At 40.1% G+C, this 19144-nt stretch overlaps 1 protein-coding gene across 1 annotated transcript in view; it reads left to right on the plus strand.

The window, feature by feature from the left end:
- diaph2 (diaphanous-related formin 2) overlaps positions 1–19144 on the plus strand; it is a 369240-nt gene that overhangs the window by 82418 nt on the left and 267678 nt on the right. Inside the window, exon 6 of the mRNA XM_020591281.1 lies at positions 13384–13523. Within this exon, the coding sequence (XP_020446937.1) occupies positions 13384–13523 (140 nt within the window). The remainder of the gene's footprint in view (positions 1–13383; positions 13524–19144) is intronic.

The raw sequence follows: 19144 nt of genomic DNA on the forward strand, positions 1-19144 counted from the left end.
TCTACTTGGTTTTGTAATTTTTGGGTATAAACTGCATCTATATAATGTGTTAATAAACTCCTCAGTTCCTGTGTGCTTGTTAGGATTCAACAAATCTATATTGAAGTCACCACATATGAACATTAATTTATGACTTATTGTCAAGTAATTTTCTTCCTGCCAGTCATTACATTTTTCTATTAAGAGAAGTGCGAATCCCCTCGAGCACCATTTGGTAGTAGTGAGCAAATTGCTGTTTGGCGCAACCGAACGAGAAGAAGATACCAAGCCATACCCGAACAAGCTGCATAAAGGTCACATTTGCACTTGAACTGAACCATTTTCAAACACAGTGCTTTATTCACTTTAGCCGTGGTTAAATTTAAGTAGAATAACTGTTTTAGTTCTTATTGGTCTTAATATTTGTTGGTTTGTTTGCATGCCACATCCTATACCACTGGTGTAAAAAGTTATAGCTGCCTGCCTTCTGTTGTAGTTTGATATAGCCATAATTATGGTCTCATGGTCTGTGGTGCTTGCACTTTATTTCCATATAAACAAATGTATGTTCTTCTAATTAAAGCTGTGGAAGCCAGTTTCTACTTTGTCCTGTAATGCCACACTGTTGACATTATACCAATGTACCCGGTGCATGGGAGGCACCACTGCACTGCAGCTTCAGCTAGGCAGCATGCCATGGCTGGGGCATTGGCCTCAATTCAACAGGCAAATTAATCTTGCTTTGTTGGAGTAGTCAAGCCCAACTTCTGAGAGAGTTTGTTAAGCTGTTGCTCTGCTGATGCAAGGGCTTTCTCTCAAGTTTGAAGCCTTCTTTAAGTGGCAGTTAAAGATCTTCGCTGTTTTTTTTAAATTTTTATTAGGCAGGGCTTCGACACAGATGCCTTGATGAATAGATATTTCTAATGCTACTGAATGGGCTCACAGCCTATTGAGGGAGATGAAATAATGGTGCCGGTATTAGAAGAAAGTTTTTGGTTCTTGAGACCTCAATGTAAATGTTTCCAATAATGCCTGATTAGAAGGGGAACTCCTTTAGGTTTGAGACAAACACATGAATGGCTGAATTAATATTCGTACTGCTTCGCTCTCACTTTCTCTCTAAATGTATTTCACTGTTTTTCTATTTACATGCACACAACCGTACTATACCACCTGCTTCGCACAAACAAATTGTGTTTCTCTTTCAGTACAGATCACCTCTCACCCTTATCTCAGTATGGGTTTTTTATGGGAAGATCTTTCATAGATTGTTTTTTCTTAGATGTAGTAGCATCAGACAATTTGAAATCCTATTTATCCAGCTAACAGGGAAGAGGACAGGAAATGTATCTGTGGTTATTAGAGATGAGACGACCCCAATACAGACAGAAGAAGGAGATCAAAGCCTGTCGCCCTGGAAATAATAACTAAATCCAGTGTACCCAACCCGCTGCTTTGAGGTTTTCAGGAAATGCAGAGCTTTTTCTTGCTTTGTGAGTTTGCACATGAGTTTTAGTGTGCGTGTGTGGGTATTTGTGTTCATATTGATGTGTTTACCTGGTCAGAGCTCGGTCTACTCCCATTTACAGCCCTGTCCACGTTGAGGGTCAGTACTGCAAACACAAACATGAACACGGATACAAACACACTCACATACCAGCCATTGTGCTTCTGGCAAGGCCCATCACCATTCTCCCAGGACTGTCACTGTCATAAATCATGCTTGTCCCCTCCATCACAATCTGCCCATGGAACCTGTGTAGGGATTGGACATCATTAATGCCCCTGCCAAGTCCTGTTTACCTGAGCCCAGTTTTTGTCCTCAGTCATCCAGCCTATTTTTTTCCCTCTTTGTTATTTATTGCACATTTTTGGCAGGTTGTTCTCAGATTAGAGAGTATGGCCAGGGAAGCCTAGGTTGTGGGTTTTGTGTGTTGTACTGATAAGAGTACAGTCTGTTTCAGGAGCAAAGGTTAAGTAAGGAAGGTTACACATTGTAGTATTTGTTCCATGAATATGAGTATGCTTTCACTGTGTCTGGCTACAGTATATAGGCTTAATTACTCAAACCATAAAGCAGTGAAAATTCATGCATCTGTTAATTGGATTAGGATGGACCCACCTACTTTTCCTTGGTACAAACTGTTTTGCCCTCCAAGAAGCTTGGTACTGCCTCTTGTGGCACTTTGACTGACTTTGGCCCAGGCAAGGGTTTGGGTCACCACTAGAGAGCCAAGGCCACGCCAGTCAACAGAGCCTGATTAACCTCACATAGGGCTACAAGACAAAAGGCCAATGACTAGAGGTAACAGTGGGAGGAGGTATGTGAAGGAGCTGAGCATGCATACAACTCTGTATCGCTTGACTGTTCTATACTGTTATACTCAGAATCTGCTTTATTGGCCAGGTGTGTTGGACACACGAGGAATTTGACTCTGGTACATCGGCCCTCAATGCGCAAGTATACAAAATAAGGAAGTATTAATAGCAGCAACCAGTGCAGACAAACAAAGCAATGCCCATTGTGAAATGAGATAAAGAGGAATAAAAATAGAGTACTTAAAAATAGAGACCTGTACGGGTCTGTATAATCTGTGCAATGTATATTTAAAAGTATAGCACTGAGAGTTACTGTCCAGTCATACTGTTGTGGGTCAAGCGTTCATCAGAGTGATGGCCCGTGGGAAGAAACCGTCCTTGTGCCTGGCTGTCTTGGCACACAGTGACCTGTAACGCCGTCCAGATGGGAGGAGTTCGAACGGATTATGTCCAGGGTGTGAGGGGTCTGCAGTGGTCCTTTCCACCCTCCTTTGTGTTGTATTTTCTAAGCTACACCCACTTTCCATCAATATAATCAAATCCGAAGGAAAAGATTTCAGTACCTCTGGCAACTAAATCTTGCTCACATACACCGTTTCTGTCATACATCACATTACTGAAGCTGAAGATGCTCAACCATTTCATTGTGAATGTAGAGGAGACACAGAGTACAATGGCTATTGCTACTGAGTAGTTGTACTAGGGCAGGTGACCTCTTCATGTTGATGTTGTCAGAGAACTGTACGTTTTGGTGAGAATGGCAGAGACGCAAGCAGAAACTTGTCATGAATGCTGGCAGCTGCGAGTTCTGTGTCAGGGAAGCCCGAGAGTGACCTGCTTGGTGAGACAGGTGCCACAGTAGCAACACTGCATCAAAGAAAGGCAGATAAAGCTACCCAAATGTTATTGTTCTTGTAGTTTCTGAAATAATTACAGCTGCTTATACAGCCATTTACTGTCAGGGTTGCTGTGTGTGTTATGATTTGCAGAACCAGTACATGTGAGTGTAAGTGTGGTGTTCACAGAGGCATGCAGACAAGCCTAAAGAGCCTAACTGAGGACTGCCTCTGTGAGAAATAATAGTACACCACCCAGCGCCTAAAAGAGAACCATTAAATAATCCATTGTAAAAGTGAATACATGTCTGTGTGCATCTTTAGTTGTGTGTGTGTGTATAAACTGTTTAGAAATGTTTCTTGTTCTAATCATGCTCAATCTTTTTATAACACTTAGCTTTCAGACTTAATCGTGCATCCTCAAAATAACTTAAAACCACTTGTTTCATGGGTTAAGAATTTTTTTTTCCACAGTGACTCACAATGTTTCTACACACATAACCTTGCACAGCGTTTTAAGTCAGTATAAGGTAATTGAAGTGTTGTGTATTCTTGGAACTAGGATTTTTATTTAGCTGATTTACTGGGGAAAGCAGAAAAGAATATCAGACTGACCTGGACCCTTTGTCCTCATAGTGTGTTTATGTTATGTATGATTTATCAAGATTAGTCCCTTATGGAGAGGGTCGGCAAAGAAGGACAAAAGAGCACAGAACAGGACACACAATAGAAACCAGTACTGTTGCTCATTTATGCACAGTTGTTTCACTGTTGTTTTCCTGTCTTCAAACATTTTTTTGTAGTCCATCTCCAGACTTTTAGTCAGTAGTTGCAGCTCCTGGGTTCATACCCAAGCTCCCAGAGCTGGAAACACGAGCACACAGTACAGAGTTTGTTAGACTTTCACATTGCAATCAATGCAGCGGAGACCACATTGAAAACTGAAATTAGGTCCTGTGTGAGTTTGCCTGCTTAACAGCTCACTTGTTAACCTCCTCCATCATGACACTTGGAGCACATGAGTGGGAAATAAGTGCCAAGAAGGTCTTTCAAGTTTTCCTCCATCACTGTTTGTCACTTTCCTATAACTGTGGAAATTTGACTACTTTCTTCCCTCATCTACATAGAAAGTACCTCATGTCTTTGTGCTTTCTGGGAACTTCTGGGACAATTTCAAGCCACCTGCTGACCTTGAATCGATCTGTGAGGGGTTGGAGTGTAGTGCATTATCTTGAAAGCAGTGTGGGTGAGTCAGTTCAAGGGCTTATTTTTGGGTTGAGTTAGTGGAGGAGAAAAAAATCCATAACTCTTCGTAACGATCTTATGTTGAAAAACCTGTTCATCAGCCGTCTTCTGGTGTTTTTCATGTTAAAAGATATATTCTTTCATTTTATAGCTTTACAGTAAATCGTACCTGTCTCTTGTATTACAGTGCTGCGAATAGACACATAACTTAAGACTTCTCTCTACAGCTAGTGCGCACTCAATTTTACTCACTCTACTTTTCTCACTCTCTTCTACCTGACTTTCAGCAAGCTGGCTGACATCTGCTACTATCTTTATAGAGGTGTCATTGAAATTCAGTGCAGACATGAGTCCTGCAAAGCACAGGGAGAACTGCTTAGAGGAGTGTTCTGCACCATGAGCAAATACTGCCCAAAAACATACATGTACGAACACAGACATATGAAAATAATATCATACTGATATATGTGCAGTGAACCTATACACTCTGCATGTATATTTATAAAAGAATTACAATGTGTGATGCATGCAGTTTGGCTGTGTACATACAGTACACGTGTGCAGGTGTTGCATGCACTGAACTTGTGTTTTGCTACAACTGTGTGAATCAATAGGGGAAGGCCAAGGTTCTTACCCAAGTGGCTAAAGATATTGATGTCCCAGGGTCTAAATGTTCTCCTTTTTAAGCAGCAGGTTATGTAGTTTTAAAACCATACCCCTTTCTCTAACCATGAGCCTTAAGTTGTCGCACAGTTGGTTGTCTCAACAATTACTGTATGTTATGTTAGGGAAATGTACAACATTGTGTTATTGTATATGTAGAAGTGTGGGACTACTTAGATGTTTTCTCCCTTTAACATTGGCATTAGATGACTGTGTGTGGTTCATGTGGGAATCATGTCTCTGTCAGTACGTCCTCTCTGCTCTACTTACTATGTTTTTATTCCTAAATTGAGCTGTTTAATGTCCCAATATTTTATTTATATATTCATTTGTCAGGTTTATTGTGGCTCACCACCTCTCCCTTACCTATGTCCATAATTTTTGTATTTAAGTATCAGTAAACAGCCTCAGGTTGTTTAGTTACATGCTGTCTTTTAATCCTTTTCACCTCTCGTTGGCAAGAAAGTTCAGTCTTTGCTTCTGGAGACTGTGTTTCTCTCAAGATCATGGTTCAATGATGTTATTTGCCTTTTGACAAATGCATTTACACTCCATCTTCCAGTCTCCAGAGTTGAAATGGTTTATAATAGTTCAGTTGCTTTGCTATATTTGCTAGACCTTTTGTAAGTGGCTTTTGGAGTTTGACTGTTTTGATTTTAACTTTACTGGTTATGACAGTTACTCTTGAGGTCACATGACGATAAGGAGTCCAACCAGATCTTCTTGGCTAAATTTTCTTTCATTGTGGGAATCTTTCAGCTACTATTACCAACGCTGATGATGGCATATTGCAGGTCAACTTTCACTGGGTTGAAAGCCATGAAAGGGAGTTCGTTGACTGTACTCGTTGGTCTGCCCTCTCCTTGTCTACATGGGGAAAAACCAGTATGACAGACATGTTAGGTGTGAGCTTCAAGTGTTCTCTCTAAAGATTTAACGGTTTAGTGCAGGTCTTGCTAAAGTTAAAAGTGAAAGAGAAAGGAAAGAGGTGAGTCCCTTAGTCTGGTAGATGCCAAGGTGCAGGCGTCACAAATAGGTTAACCTTGACCTGACTTCTACTTTTGACTTTGGCAGGATTAAAGTCGTGAACAGTTGCAACAAAATGTGTAAGGCCAAGAGAAATATTTGCCAAGCAATTGCCAAATAACACAAAGTAGGAATTTCTGTCTCAATAATTTTTAGAATCTCATTGAATGTTGTCATTTGAACATTGTCTTTTGCATCATACAGTCAGAGGTTGGGTTAGAGTTTCTCTATGTTCCTTATTTTGATGGATAGAATCATAAAACTTCTGTTTGTCTGTAATTTATTATTAATTGTGAATTAAACTTTCATTTTTAATGATAAAATGTTTTAATAGGACTTAATTTCCATTCATTTTCATGTTTTCTTTGAAATAACTAATAGAGGGAACAAGCTTATATGCAGCCACTTTTCATGTCAACACCACATAAAGCGAATGACTTTTTGGCAGGGACCTCTGCACACAATTCAAAAGGACAGACTGATAAAGTTTTTATTATTTTTGATGCAGCCAATGAGTTTGAAAGAATGAATTTTAGTTTTGGTCAGTATTACCACTGTATGTGTTGATGTCAGGTTTTTTTTTTTCATAAAGAAAAGAAACATTTATTATTCATTTCTGCATGACATATTCTAGACACAAAGGGCGATTGCTCCTTTTTGTTTTGTTTGAAAGTTTAAAATCCATTTCTAAAAACACAGCCTTTCTATAATAAAATCACATTCCTGTATAAATACTAGTTCTGAATAAATAAATCTCATATCTATTTAACCCCATGGTTGAGTTGCCCCATATTTTTTTTTTATATCTGTTCTTCCATTGTACTTATGCATACGTGCACACACCCACCACACACAAATATAGAAGCAGCATGTTTGTAATTCCCTTTGCAAACTAGTATGGGTATTTTTGATATGATATAAAAGGGAGTGGAATTGTATAATATCTTAAGGTTTTTTGGTTGGTGTTGTCACTGGGTGCTCTTCCTTCAGACCTTGGGGACAACACACACAAACGGCAAGATGCCTTGGCCGCTGCCCAGTGTTTTTCCTATAAAGTGAACCCTGCGGTATTATTTTCAGGCTGTTTCCAGCCTAATACATCATTCTTTGCTTTTCTGTTTTCTACTCTGTCTGGCGATCTGTTGTCGTGAGCTTGTCTGGACAGAAGATGTTAAGCCACTAGCTTGATTATTGAGAGAATGTAGTGGGCCTAATTGTGTCTGTGTTATCAGCTAGTTGTAGTTGCCCAAAAAGGAGAGAGAGTTCAGCTGTCAGTAGATTTTAGTTTCTGGCCACAACTGGCAGAAGATAGAGGAAGAAAATGAGCACAGATATACACATGACTCACCACAGTCGTGGACAGAGTGGAAGACAGTGATGGATAGAAAGGAAGAAGAATGACAAGGACGAAGTAAAGAGAGAATTTTAGAGAAAAGGGGGGTGAACGGCTTGGCCACATGGTCTGGTGGGAAATCGCCCACTGAGCTGGGAGCCCAGTGCCCTGGTGGCTGGATGAAATGTCTTATCTGCCAGCAGCAGGACTCTGTCCTTTAAGTATTTTTAGGGAAAAGTCACTGTCCAGCCAACCAGCATCTCAGCTGATCCGTGCTCCCGTTGACCTTTACCACTGTTACCACAGGCACATGGCCAACTTTAAATTGTGTTAAATGTATGATTGCTCATATAACAACTTCCATGTGTGCTTCTTGCATGAAGACCTTATTTAGTCTCATAGCTGTGTTAACAGCATTGTTCATACACCATGCTTGTATCATAAAGGAAAGGGTGGGATGCGACATTTGAATCCAGCTGTCTGTAGACTGTTTGTTAGCCATTGTTTTTGGTGTCTTTCCTCTCAACTAATCTACCAACCCTTAATGAGCAGGAAATTAAGTTTAACATGGTTATCATATAACATGATATGCACTAATTGCTCAGATTGTATCTAATATTTTTACAAAGAGCAGTAGGGTGCTCTAATAATTTACATGAATTACATGTAGAGAAGGAGTAATTAAATTTTTAATTATTCACTAACTTTTTGTCTCTGATTTTTCTGGGGCAGTGAGGGGCTGTGGAGGTGTCTTAATATGTTTTGATTTGTTACCTCCCAAGAACAGTGTTGTAGACGTATGAAAATCCCTCAAGACCTGCCTTTTGTAAGCACTGCTTGGAAGGTGTTGCTGTTCACTGTAAGATGTTGTTAGTTACATTAAATGGCTCCTCTATAAAACCGTATTCAGAATTTAAAAACAAGTGGTGAGATAGAGTTTTAAGGCTGTAGGGTTGTCTTGGCTGGCTGATATCCTCCACCAAGGGCAGGGATAATGTTTTTGCTGGTGTTAATGTTTTTGTGTGTTAACAGCATAACAACAAGCAATTAACAGAGTCAGGTTAAATTTTTTGGCGAGGTAGGGTATGGCTCACAGAACAATCGATTAGATTTTGCTAATGATCTGTATCATAATTTGGATACAGGAATATTTTAAAAGATATTTAACCATTGTGAGTGCTGGAAAGGCTGTTGCCTGTATGTGAGCCCCCTTGTGGCCAAAGTGCACACTGCTGAGCACCTTGGTCAGTGATAGGTGCTCACACTTTGCCAGTGGAAACTGAGTGCTGCCACTCAGTACGCCCCACTGTGTGAAACAGGGACTGAAAGGAGCCCAGCGAGGCAACAGCCCACAGCTGGAGAAGGATCTGGAGCCACAGCTGGAGAAGGATCTGGATCCACAGCCAGACGAGAGCCTCATGGCAGAGATTTTGAGCCAGGCTCAAAGGCGTTATTATTATTATCCATAGAACTGGTTTTATGCCATTTTATTTACATTTTGACCTTTTTCAGACTACAAAGTAACCATTTAGATTGAGAATATGGACATGAAGTATCACTGCAACAATCGGCCAGTAACTGAGTTGAGCAGTTGTTGAACAAGCAGAACACAAATTTGCAGAAATGTGATGTCTTCACCGCTTTGCCCACTATCCCCGTTTTGCTCTAAACTAACGAGTGAGTGTCATGTCCATCATATATCTTGAATAATATTTAAACTAATAATGACAGCAGCGTCATTCCAGATACCAGTAGCAGGTTTTCATGGTCAAGCAGTCATATTGTGAGAGTCAAACTATCATGGGAATGTTTCTTCTCCTAAGAATTGGCTGATGGTCGAGTCGGTGCCCACACAGTGCTGTGATAAGTCGTCCCATTCAAATGACTACAGTGGTGTCATGATTTCGCTATAGGAGGAAGTGCACATGTTCAGACACAAAGCTTTGAATGGCTTTCATGCTTTCTATCTATAGAAGTTATTGTAGGATGCTAATCTGTGCTGTGATGAATTACAGAGACATGAGTGCTGTTATTCTGCTTCTCTTCTTCTCCTCTTGCTAGACGTAACTTTTAATCTCACAACAGTGTAAGTGATAAGAGAGTTGCGAAACATTGTTTAGAAGGTTGTGTGTATGTGCATGCATGTATCCAAGACAGAGAGTAGCAAGGCAGACTGACTGGAAGAAGCAGTGACAAAGAGCTATCTCCCTGCTCAAGCTTCCAGACCAGACACATTGCCGCCATGTGGTTTTCCAGTAAGCTGACAAAGAAGCTGAATAATGTATCTATCAGTCTGCCAGAGTGTGCAGAGCACTGGGCATTGAGGAAGCTGCCAGCTTGTTATAGGCTCATTACAGGTGAAGATTACATGTGGAGGTAGGTGCAGCCGCCTTGGCACTGTCTCCCTGTCCTGCCCTCGCTAGAAGCCACAACACTATGTCACTCCCCATGGCATAGAGAAAGGGAGACAGAGGTGATAGAGGAGGAGGGAATGAGCCTCCATGCTCCCCTAACCCCCTAAAATGAAATTGACAGGCTCGCTCAAGTAATTGCTCCCAGCACTATTTTCTTTGGCAGGAAATACTGTTATCGACAAATAGGGGATTCAATAAGTGGCAGGAGATGAGGCTCTAGGCTGTGGTCAAAAGGATGTGTCTGTCCTCCACTGTTGAGCTTGCAGTGTCTCCTGAAGCTCTATTTCTCATCCATGCTCTTTCTCCTCCATCCTTTTTTTCTCTTTTTGTATGTTTTCCCTACTTTTTTATCTCCCCATATTGCCTCTGCCTCTTTAACTTTTTATGTGTTACTATTTCATGACACACTGCCCATACAGCATCTCTCTCTCTCATCCCTCATCCCTCCATTCTGCCCTGCTCCCTTTCTCTAGGGTCTCTTTTTGACCATTTTCTTCTGTTGACCATTTTGGTGAGCCTGAAGGGGAAAACACTATTACCCAGTAGCCTGCAGGTAATGCCCCCTCCCTCTCCTTAGATTGTTTCTCTGCTGCCAGCGTTGTGGTGTAATGTTGATATTATCCCAAAGGATGCCATTGATTTGGGCTAGGGTCATGAAAAAGCAGTTTATGGTCAGTGTATTTGGTTTCCAGAGGTCAGAGCATGCGGTGAAACCAGAGCTCAAGCTTTTCTGGACAAAGTGGTATGCCTGCTGGGAACTACTGAGAGATAAGCAGATAAATAAAAAGTGGGTGATTTTTTTTCCCTCTCTCACTGCCCTGTGTATTACTGGGGAAGTGATGTTCTGAAAATGCAGATGCTTAAACAGCCATGTCCAGAAGTGCAATCACAGGGACCAAAGCAGCGTTTTTGCACTTGAAATTATGACCGCTCTTTCTAATAAAGTAATGGGTTTTTTTTGTTATGCTTGAATCAACATTTATCCTTGCATGGTTGTGATTACTTTTCCAAAAAGTACAGATGTAGGCACTCAAAGTGTCGCTCTCTGCTACGATGCGTGGCTACAGTATAACGTTCGTAGGTGGCGCTCAGCTTCCACTCACATGTAGCACCCGGTGAATACACAGTTCAGTCCATAATATAACGAAAGCCTAATTAGAAATCAAAGAAAGCAAAGCCCTGTTTTCAGGGTTTGCTGTAAACCGTGATTATTTTTGTGTGGATCGTGATGCAGGTTTACTGTAATATTTTGTAGATTTTTTGTTTCAGTTTATGAGGACAGATCAACCAAACCTCTTTTCTAAAAAATTATGTTCCTAGCCTTGTCTGTAGCAAAAAAGTGTTGGTTATTTGACTGCTGTGACAGTGCAACAATCCTGAGTGTATTTTTCAAAAGTGAGTCAAAGACAAATGACATGAAACTTTTTGAGCAGGTTGCAAGAGCTTCTTTAAGAAACAAGCACGGCCATTCAGCTAATAAAAGTGCCTAGATTTTACTTAAACAGCAAAAAGGAGAAAAATGTGCCATTGTTGTACCTATAGAGTTTTACATCACTAAGTTGAACCTTGAAGTGAATCTCTTGTGTACTCAGTCTTCACATTTCACCTCAAGGATTGTTAAGTGTCTAGAGTATCTGCCTTTTCAGCGTGAATACGTGGTTGTATCCACCTCATTATACTTTGGGTCGAGCTGCTCATAGTCAATACCAAAAAGGCCCATAAAGTAGTGTTAATACTGTGCAACAAAGAGTCCTAGCCTTCAGTCAGATAAAAGCTAAGCCAGTCACTCCTCCACATTCACCCAACAGTGCTTGAGGAAGTGATGAATGAAGTGTTTATAGATCAAACTAAGAAAGATGGAAAAAAGAAGGGGAAGATGAATTTATTACAAAATGGAACTCTACTTTGGCAAACTAGACAATTAAGTGAAAGTACACTCTCAGGCTTAACTAGAGATGTTTTTTTTTTACCAGTGTCACAATAGATGAAAATGTTAAAAAAAAAGTTTAATATTGTTCCTCTCTGCGTAGCTAAAGGCAGTGGTTCCTGAACTGGGGGGGGGGCATGCAGATCAGGCCGGCACAAAAGGTGGGGCTCAGCTGAAAGCGCTTAGGAACCACTTCCTAAAGAAATAAAAAAAATTTTGTGGAATGACGTTAGAAGAATCTTGTTGACCCATTTGTTGGTGTTTCTTACAAAATGTTCTACTGATAAAGACAAGAACATAAGATACTAGGTGTGTGCACCTACATTTCTTCTTTGAATAATTAAATATAATTTTGATGCTGGTTATAGAAGAGGTAATCCTTCCACTTGGTGTTGGCAGGAATCATCTCTGCAGGCTGTGGAGCGTGATTTGACGTCGTCCTTTATCATATAAATACTTAGTGCCGTTACTGAGCCAATCAAACTATGAGCTCAGGTTGCCCCTAAATCTGAGTTATTGGTCATTTGCTGTTGTTAGGCTGCCTCTGCTATTTACAACATAAAAACAGTTTCTTTTTTCATGTTGACTGTGCATTGCAGGAGAGCAGCAGGCCTCTCTTTTCTTCAGATAAATGAGCTAGCTTATTACTTCTCAAACTGCCTATTAGCACAGCTCACTTTGCAGGGAACCAGCAGTCCAAGGATGAATACACTGAAGATGATTTTGCCTAGCAGTCTGGTTCAGGCATATGTGGTGCTGTTTTTACCACATGTTTCCTCATTTTGTATTGTATGATGCCTTGAATCAGCCTCCCACCTAAACAACAGAATCTGAAACTAATTAATTTACTGTAACACTGATTTTTTTGTTTTGTATTGAGAGTAGAGATAATGCAGTAAAATGTTTCAATTTGCATGCAAATCCTTTACAATTCCTGTCGATGGCTGGACTGCATGGACATATTGTCAGACCTGCAGAAGGTTCAATCACTCATTAACTTTGGAATCAAGCTGCAGCTCAATGTAAGGTACAATTCTGGCTTTGCTGCGAGAGGGATTGGGTAAATGTATTACTTTGCTGTGGTGAATGTCTGTTGCTGCCAATAGTTAATCTCATTGTGTAAGCAACAGTTTAGCAACGTGTCCCTCGAGCCCTCTGTGGAAATTATACACAAGAATCCATTTACTTCAAGCAGGAACAGCATGCGGAGGCTGTTCGGCTTTGAGTACAGGCAGTCATTATGGTCTTGGCCGATTGAGAAAGAGAAGTTTCTCTCTCTGAACACTTTAATCACTCATCCACTTTATGAAACACAGAAAGACTGCTTGTATCATGTTGCCATTCATTCATCCTGGTTATTATTGATCAAACAGCTGTATCTATTGAGAACACTAGTACTGACTCAGTATAAGATGCTCTCTACCGTATGTTCTCAACTGTCTGATTTAATGTGACCAGTGGAATAACTCATATTGAATCGTTACACTTGAATTATAGGATTATATTGATGCAAATCATGTTTGCATGTTCTCAAAATTTTTTTATATCTAACTATTGTATTTTTATTTTATTACCATAGGTGTTGAAGTTATGTTGTATGATGATAATCTAACAACTTTCCTGTTGATATTTTGATTTCAGGGTGGACTAAGGAACAGCAAGCATGAGTGTACACTTTCATCCCAAGAGTATGTCCACGAGCTGCGTTCAGGCATCACAGACGAAAAGCTGCTCAACTGTCTGGAGTCCCTCAGAGTGTCTCTCACTAGTAACCCTGTCAGGTTAGGAACTCACACTTTAACTCACCGCTAACTGTGCCTTGTACTTGGGAATTTATGAATGATTTCTGCAAATAATTCATAGCACTTTATTATCTCTTGTTATTGGCACAATAGTAGAAGATTAGTAAAAATCAAAAGATGACTCACTTTGAACTGCTCCCTTTTTTGCACACTATTAAATCAGATGCAGTGAAATGTCAGGATCCCAAGACTTCTGTGAAGGATCAGCTGTTGTATTCATGTGGTTTTAGATTTTACACACAATATTTAGGGTAAACGTATCACTACGTTTTCCTCTGGACTTTGGTGTGTGAAGGGAACCTTTTGAACAAACTACTAACACACACAGCAGATACCGTCAGCTGGAAATACTGTGCTAAAATTTCACTGGAACTAGTATTTGTCAACTATGATAAATTCATTTTTACATTTTAATGTTTTTTGTGATCTTTTAAAGTGGATTCATGACTGATTTTACAAAATTCAACTTATATATTAATGTTATAAAAATTCTGATATTTTAATGTTAAATGGCCCCGTTTAACATTTTCTAAAAAAAAAAAAAAAAAACACTGAAATGTTTTATGTGACATGATTCCAATAAACAACTCTACAGTAAAACAACATACAGTATGCATGTATAAATGAACCAGATCCACTTTAAAGATGCGGTGGCATCTGAAACCAGATGTCATCCTGACTGCAGGAAGAGTCACTTAGCCGTGTTTGTGGAAGAGCACAACAAGGTGGGAAACGTGCACAACATTCATTTTAAAAAAGCACAGTGAATATCTGTGCTGACCAAACGAGCACCAAGTTGTAGTCACTTGGAGTGCGTTTCTCATGCCAGACCACTCTGTTCATTAAGTATGGTTTCTGCATCAGCTGTTCTGGAACCTTCATCAACACATGGCTCTGCGCCATATGTATACTACAACCTGTCTCCAGTCCTCCAAGAATGGCTAGTGCCATCACTTCTTCTGTTTACTCTCTGTATAATACTGCATGCAAACATAAATTTTGGTTCTTTGTTCTCAGCTCTGCATTGTTAAATTGTGATCGGCTCTTGGGTCTTTCATTACAGGGCCTCAGCGTCTTTCCCGCCTCTTCTCTACTGGTTAACCAAATTCTCAACCTTCTCTCCTGTGAATGGGATCTTCAATTTTAATTTCGTGCCACTAATGCAACAGAACCCTTAGTGACAGCAGAGCCTCTAAATTATTTACCAGCCCACTGATGAGGAGATGTTTCTTAATGTGAATCAATGAATGGCGCATATTAAATGGCCATTGGATAAGTGGAATACTTTTTCATGTTGACCCCTGGGTACAGAGAGAGGACTTGGCAGCTGTCCCCAGAGCAGTGTTTAGTCTTTTGTTTGTGTGCTTGGTATTTGAGCACTGCTACCAGTATTACATTTGCATCTGTGCATTAACCAATTAGTAAGAAACTACAATAGTTAAGTCCATTTGCCAGTTTCACCACTGTGAATATACCGTTCCACGACCTGGATGACTGAGAATCTCCGCAGATGATACAATGGACATTTTCATTCATAGTAACACTTTTCTTCCAAATCAGTGATCCAGCCATTGAGATCCACATGACATGTTGGTTTGAAGTGTGCAGAGGATGCACTAACTAATAATACATACACAAAGGAACCATGCATAGTTTTATACTGTGCTAAGATGAACACAAATGCTTGTTTTGCATATAGTATAGATTAACACAAATGCTTGTTTTGCATATAGTACGAAATACAGGATCACTGAGTAGTTCGGTGGTTGTCTCTCTAGTGAGCAGAGCTGTGAAGTCAGTGTCCACAGTCTGCAACAAACTATGGGGAGTCAAGTCAGTCTTTCCTTTCAGAAAGGCCAACTGATGCTGAGGGGGTGCAAGGGTGGCCAGGCTTGCCCTATGGTGTTTTGAAATGGCTGAACCTTTGACTGGAATGTAAGGGACCAGTGCTTTATGGAGGAGTTGCCTCTCACAGGCGGCAGGACCCACCCAGGGAGAAAGCCACCTCTGGGTGTGTGTGCTGAGGAGGGCTACACAAGTGTTGACTAGCACAGGTCAAATGTTTGTCTTTTTGCCTCTTATTATTTCTCTCCTGGGGAAAGGGATCGATTCTTTTCGTGAAGCATGGATAAGGTTGCTCCTAATTAATATGAATGGACTTGTCGTGGATCAGAACACACAGGAAATCCACATTTGGTTTGTTTCTCTTCTGACTCCACTATGTTAATGTAACCTTTGTATGGCATGTTACTGTATCATACACTGAAGTAGCTGGCAGAGCAATTCTTTCATGCTTGTTTTAATTCACCCTCAGAACACTAATCAGCTGGCTTGCCTTTAAATATTGATATTTGTGGGAGTTGATTGCAAATTTCACTTTAAGAAATGGGAACATTCCTTGGTTAAAGCTGACTAGAGTTAAGGATGTTTTCATACTGAGACACACTGATCATTTCTAGATAATATATTAATATTTATTTTACTATGATGATTGTACCGCACAGTTTATAGCAGTGAGTAGCATTTCTCATTACAGTCAAACTCCCATCCCGACAGAAATGCCAGTGTATAGTCAAAAGCTATTTAGATTCCTTGCAGTTGAAAAGGCCAGATAAATTGTCTAAAATTTTAATAAATTGAGAGTGAAATTTTAACAATGAAGCCTGTATTTATCAACCATTTTAGTGTAGTAAATGGGCAGGAATTCTAATACCATTTGGCACACAGTTCAGACTGCGTATTACTGTGTATCACCTGGAGAGTACCATGTAATTAATGTGTGAACAAAAACAAACCTGAGAAAAAAGTAATTTACAGAAATATGTTCCTGTTAAGAAAAGATCCTTATTGTTGTTAATGGTGCTAAACAGAAAAAAGTTGTAATATTTCAAGGTGGTTTTAATGTAGAAACATCTTTCATAAATTTAGTGTATAATCTGTGTTCCAACCTAGATTGTTCATTTAGTTTGTTTTTTATTTGATAAGAGAAGTGGGCAGCTAGACATAATGCTGATCATTACTGCAGTATACCCCATCCTTAGTGTTAATGCAAAAGAATTAGTTTTGTTGTGTTTAAATGGTGGAAATACATTCAACATTTATGCACTAAATCGAAACCAGCAGCCTATTTTGTTTCATTAAGTGTTAAACTTAGTTGTGTGCACCGGAGTCAGTTTCCGCATTAAAGTGTTGTTGGTCTTCACAGTAAGTGCTTACCACTGCTTTTTATTTCTCCTGTGATGTTTGGGCAGCCTGCTAATTTGCTCCCAGAGGCCTGTGTTTGTCTAATAGTTTAATTGGCTGGGCTGTGCACCTGTTTGGCAGCACAGGTGGCCACGGGGCCACTGTGCTGAGGGCCTTATCTCCCAGGCAGTCCCTCACAGGTGTGTGGCATGCAGCCTTGCAGATCCACCCACAGATGGCATCGCCTGGAGCGTCCGCTTCCTACACTTTTTCCACCCTCTTTTCCTCAGTTGCCATGTTTTCCACTTGTCTTTCTGTCAGAATTTCCCCAGCCAATTATTTATCCTCCACTTCATTCTCCCTTCTTTTAATTTTGTCATTTGTATACTTGCTTCTTAATTTAGAAGTGTCAAATTGACTAGCTAATTTTCATTAATTTCTTAATCCACTGACATGTACTGAGATGCCAATTTACAGAAAATTACAACCCTCATTTTCTAAGTCAGTGGGAGCGGAGCTGTTGTGGTTCAGTCCGGCCTTCTTTTTCACACCCATTTCACAGTTTCTTTATTCTTTGTGTCACACGTGGGAAAACTGTGACAAGATTCATGTAAAAATATATCAGTTTAATATTTCAATAGTCAGAACATTCGCTTCTCTTTGCAGTCGCTGAAGCAAAACTTTATTTTATATCATGCGCTCTTTTTTTTGCATATCAGAACGACTTTGCTTTTACACTTTATTTGAACATTTCAGTGTGAAGCAGCTTAGAGAAAGTAGGGTTAATGCTCACTTTCTCTGATTCAATGCAGCTACTGCTTCATCATTAAAAAGAGTGATTTTAGTGGTTTTGGGTAGCAGAACACACATATCCATGGCTCCAGCTTTTCAGTTTCCTATATTCAGCCTTGAGCATTGCACTCTGGCTCTGTTAAATCCCAACAGTGACTTCCATATTAGATCTGCTAGCTCTCAGATCACTAAGACATATTTAAGCAAAATTGAACTGGGCTCCTAACTTTTCATTATGTGCAATCTTCACGGTACAAGTCAGACATTTTCTCAGGGGCATTTTCTTGTGGGGTCTTTTTGTGGAGGTGGGAGACATTTGCTGACACCAGAGTTTCTGTCTGTGTCTGGGTACTCAAGGTGTGGGTTGTTGTGATGATCTCGCTGCTCTGCCACAACGAGTGTTTCCGAGTCTGAATCAGTCTCACCAGCTTTTCTCAGCTGAATGCTTGTAGCTGAGCACAGAGGGTTGCATGGAACACTAGTAATGGGCTTTTTATGAGCTTTGTAGTTGCTATGCCGGCTAATATAAAGCTGCTCATCCTATTGACTGTTTGTGCTAATGCCCAGTGTGAAAAAGCACTGAACAACATACTGAGAAATACTGACATCTCTGCCAAGTACAATGGTGGTGCTCCCAATAAATGACTCGGCAAAGACCTTCAATGAGCTCAAGCTCCTCATAACAGTCAAATAAACTCTGATTTCACTAGAAACAACCTCTAGATAATCAAACCACAGTATAATTGAACTGTTTCTGTGAAACTCCTTTTGTTGCAGAAAAAAAGCCATTTCTAACCTGAACAGTCGTTTTCCCAACTCTTCCTTCCCTTGACCACTTCTGTCCACTTTGTGCACAACATCCAATTAACACTAGCGCCAAGGAGCATGTCCATCTGGCCATCTATAGCTGTGATTGCCTGAACAAATATGAACATCTAAATGAGTCACAGGTTGTAAATACCCTCTCGACAGCCCAGGCCAGAAATATTGCCTGGCTCAAACGCAGTGTGTGAATCTCAATACAATTGCCACAAGTTAACACTGCCCTGATGAGTGATACTTGTGTGAGATGCACTACAGTACATATCAGTGTGTTATCTCTCTCTGACATAGATTCTTCACAGGGATGAATAACCGTTTCAACTCTGTCATTTCTGATGTGGAAATAGCTCCCTACCTCAGTGAATCATTCTTAATTGATCATCTGTATTCATTCCTGGATAGTCAGCTCAGTCAGATTCCATGTCAATTAGAAAGTTTTAAATATAGCATTAAAAAGCCTGATGTCTTCAGTGGAGTTAAAGGGGGCAGGCGATCTCAGGACAAATGACAGTTTGTTTTTAATAATAATAATAATAATAATAAACTTTATTTGTACCGTACTTTCCAGCTCAAGAGCACAAAGTGCTACAACAATAGAAACATAGTAATACAATATCAGTTAAGAACACTCATAGACAAACAGAAGCCAAATAGATATCCAAGGTCTGATATAGGCCAACTTCTACCTGTCCGGCTCTCCCACTGGGGGCTCAACCGTGGTGGCCCAGAGGACCAATACACACACTAACATATTAAAACTAGTTAAAAATAAATTATTAAAGGTGACGAAAATCAGTGAACAC

This window comes from Monopterus albus, unplaced genomic scaffold (assembly GCF_001952655.1).
Source record: "Monopterus albus unplaced genomic scaffold, M_albus_1.0 scaffold2.1, whole genome shotgun sequence".
In the NCBI taxonomy this organism is placed as follows: Eukaryota; Metazoa; Chordata; class Actinopteri; order Synbranchiformes; family Synbranchidae; genus Monopterus; species Monopterus albus.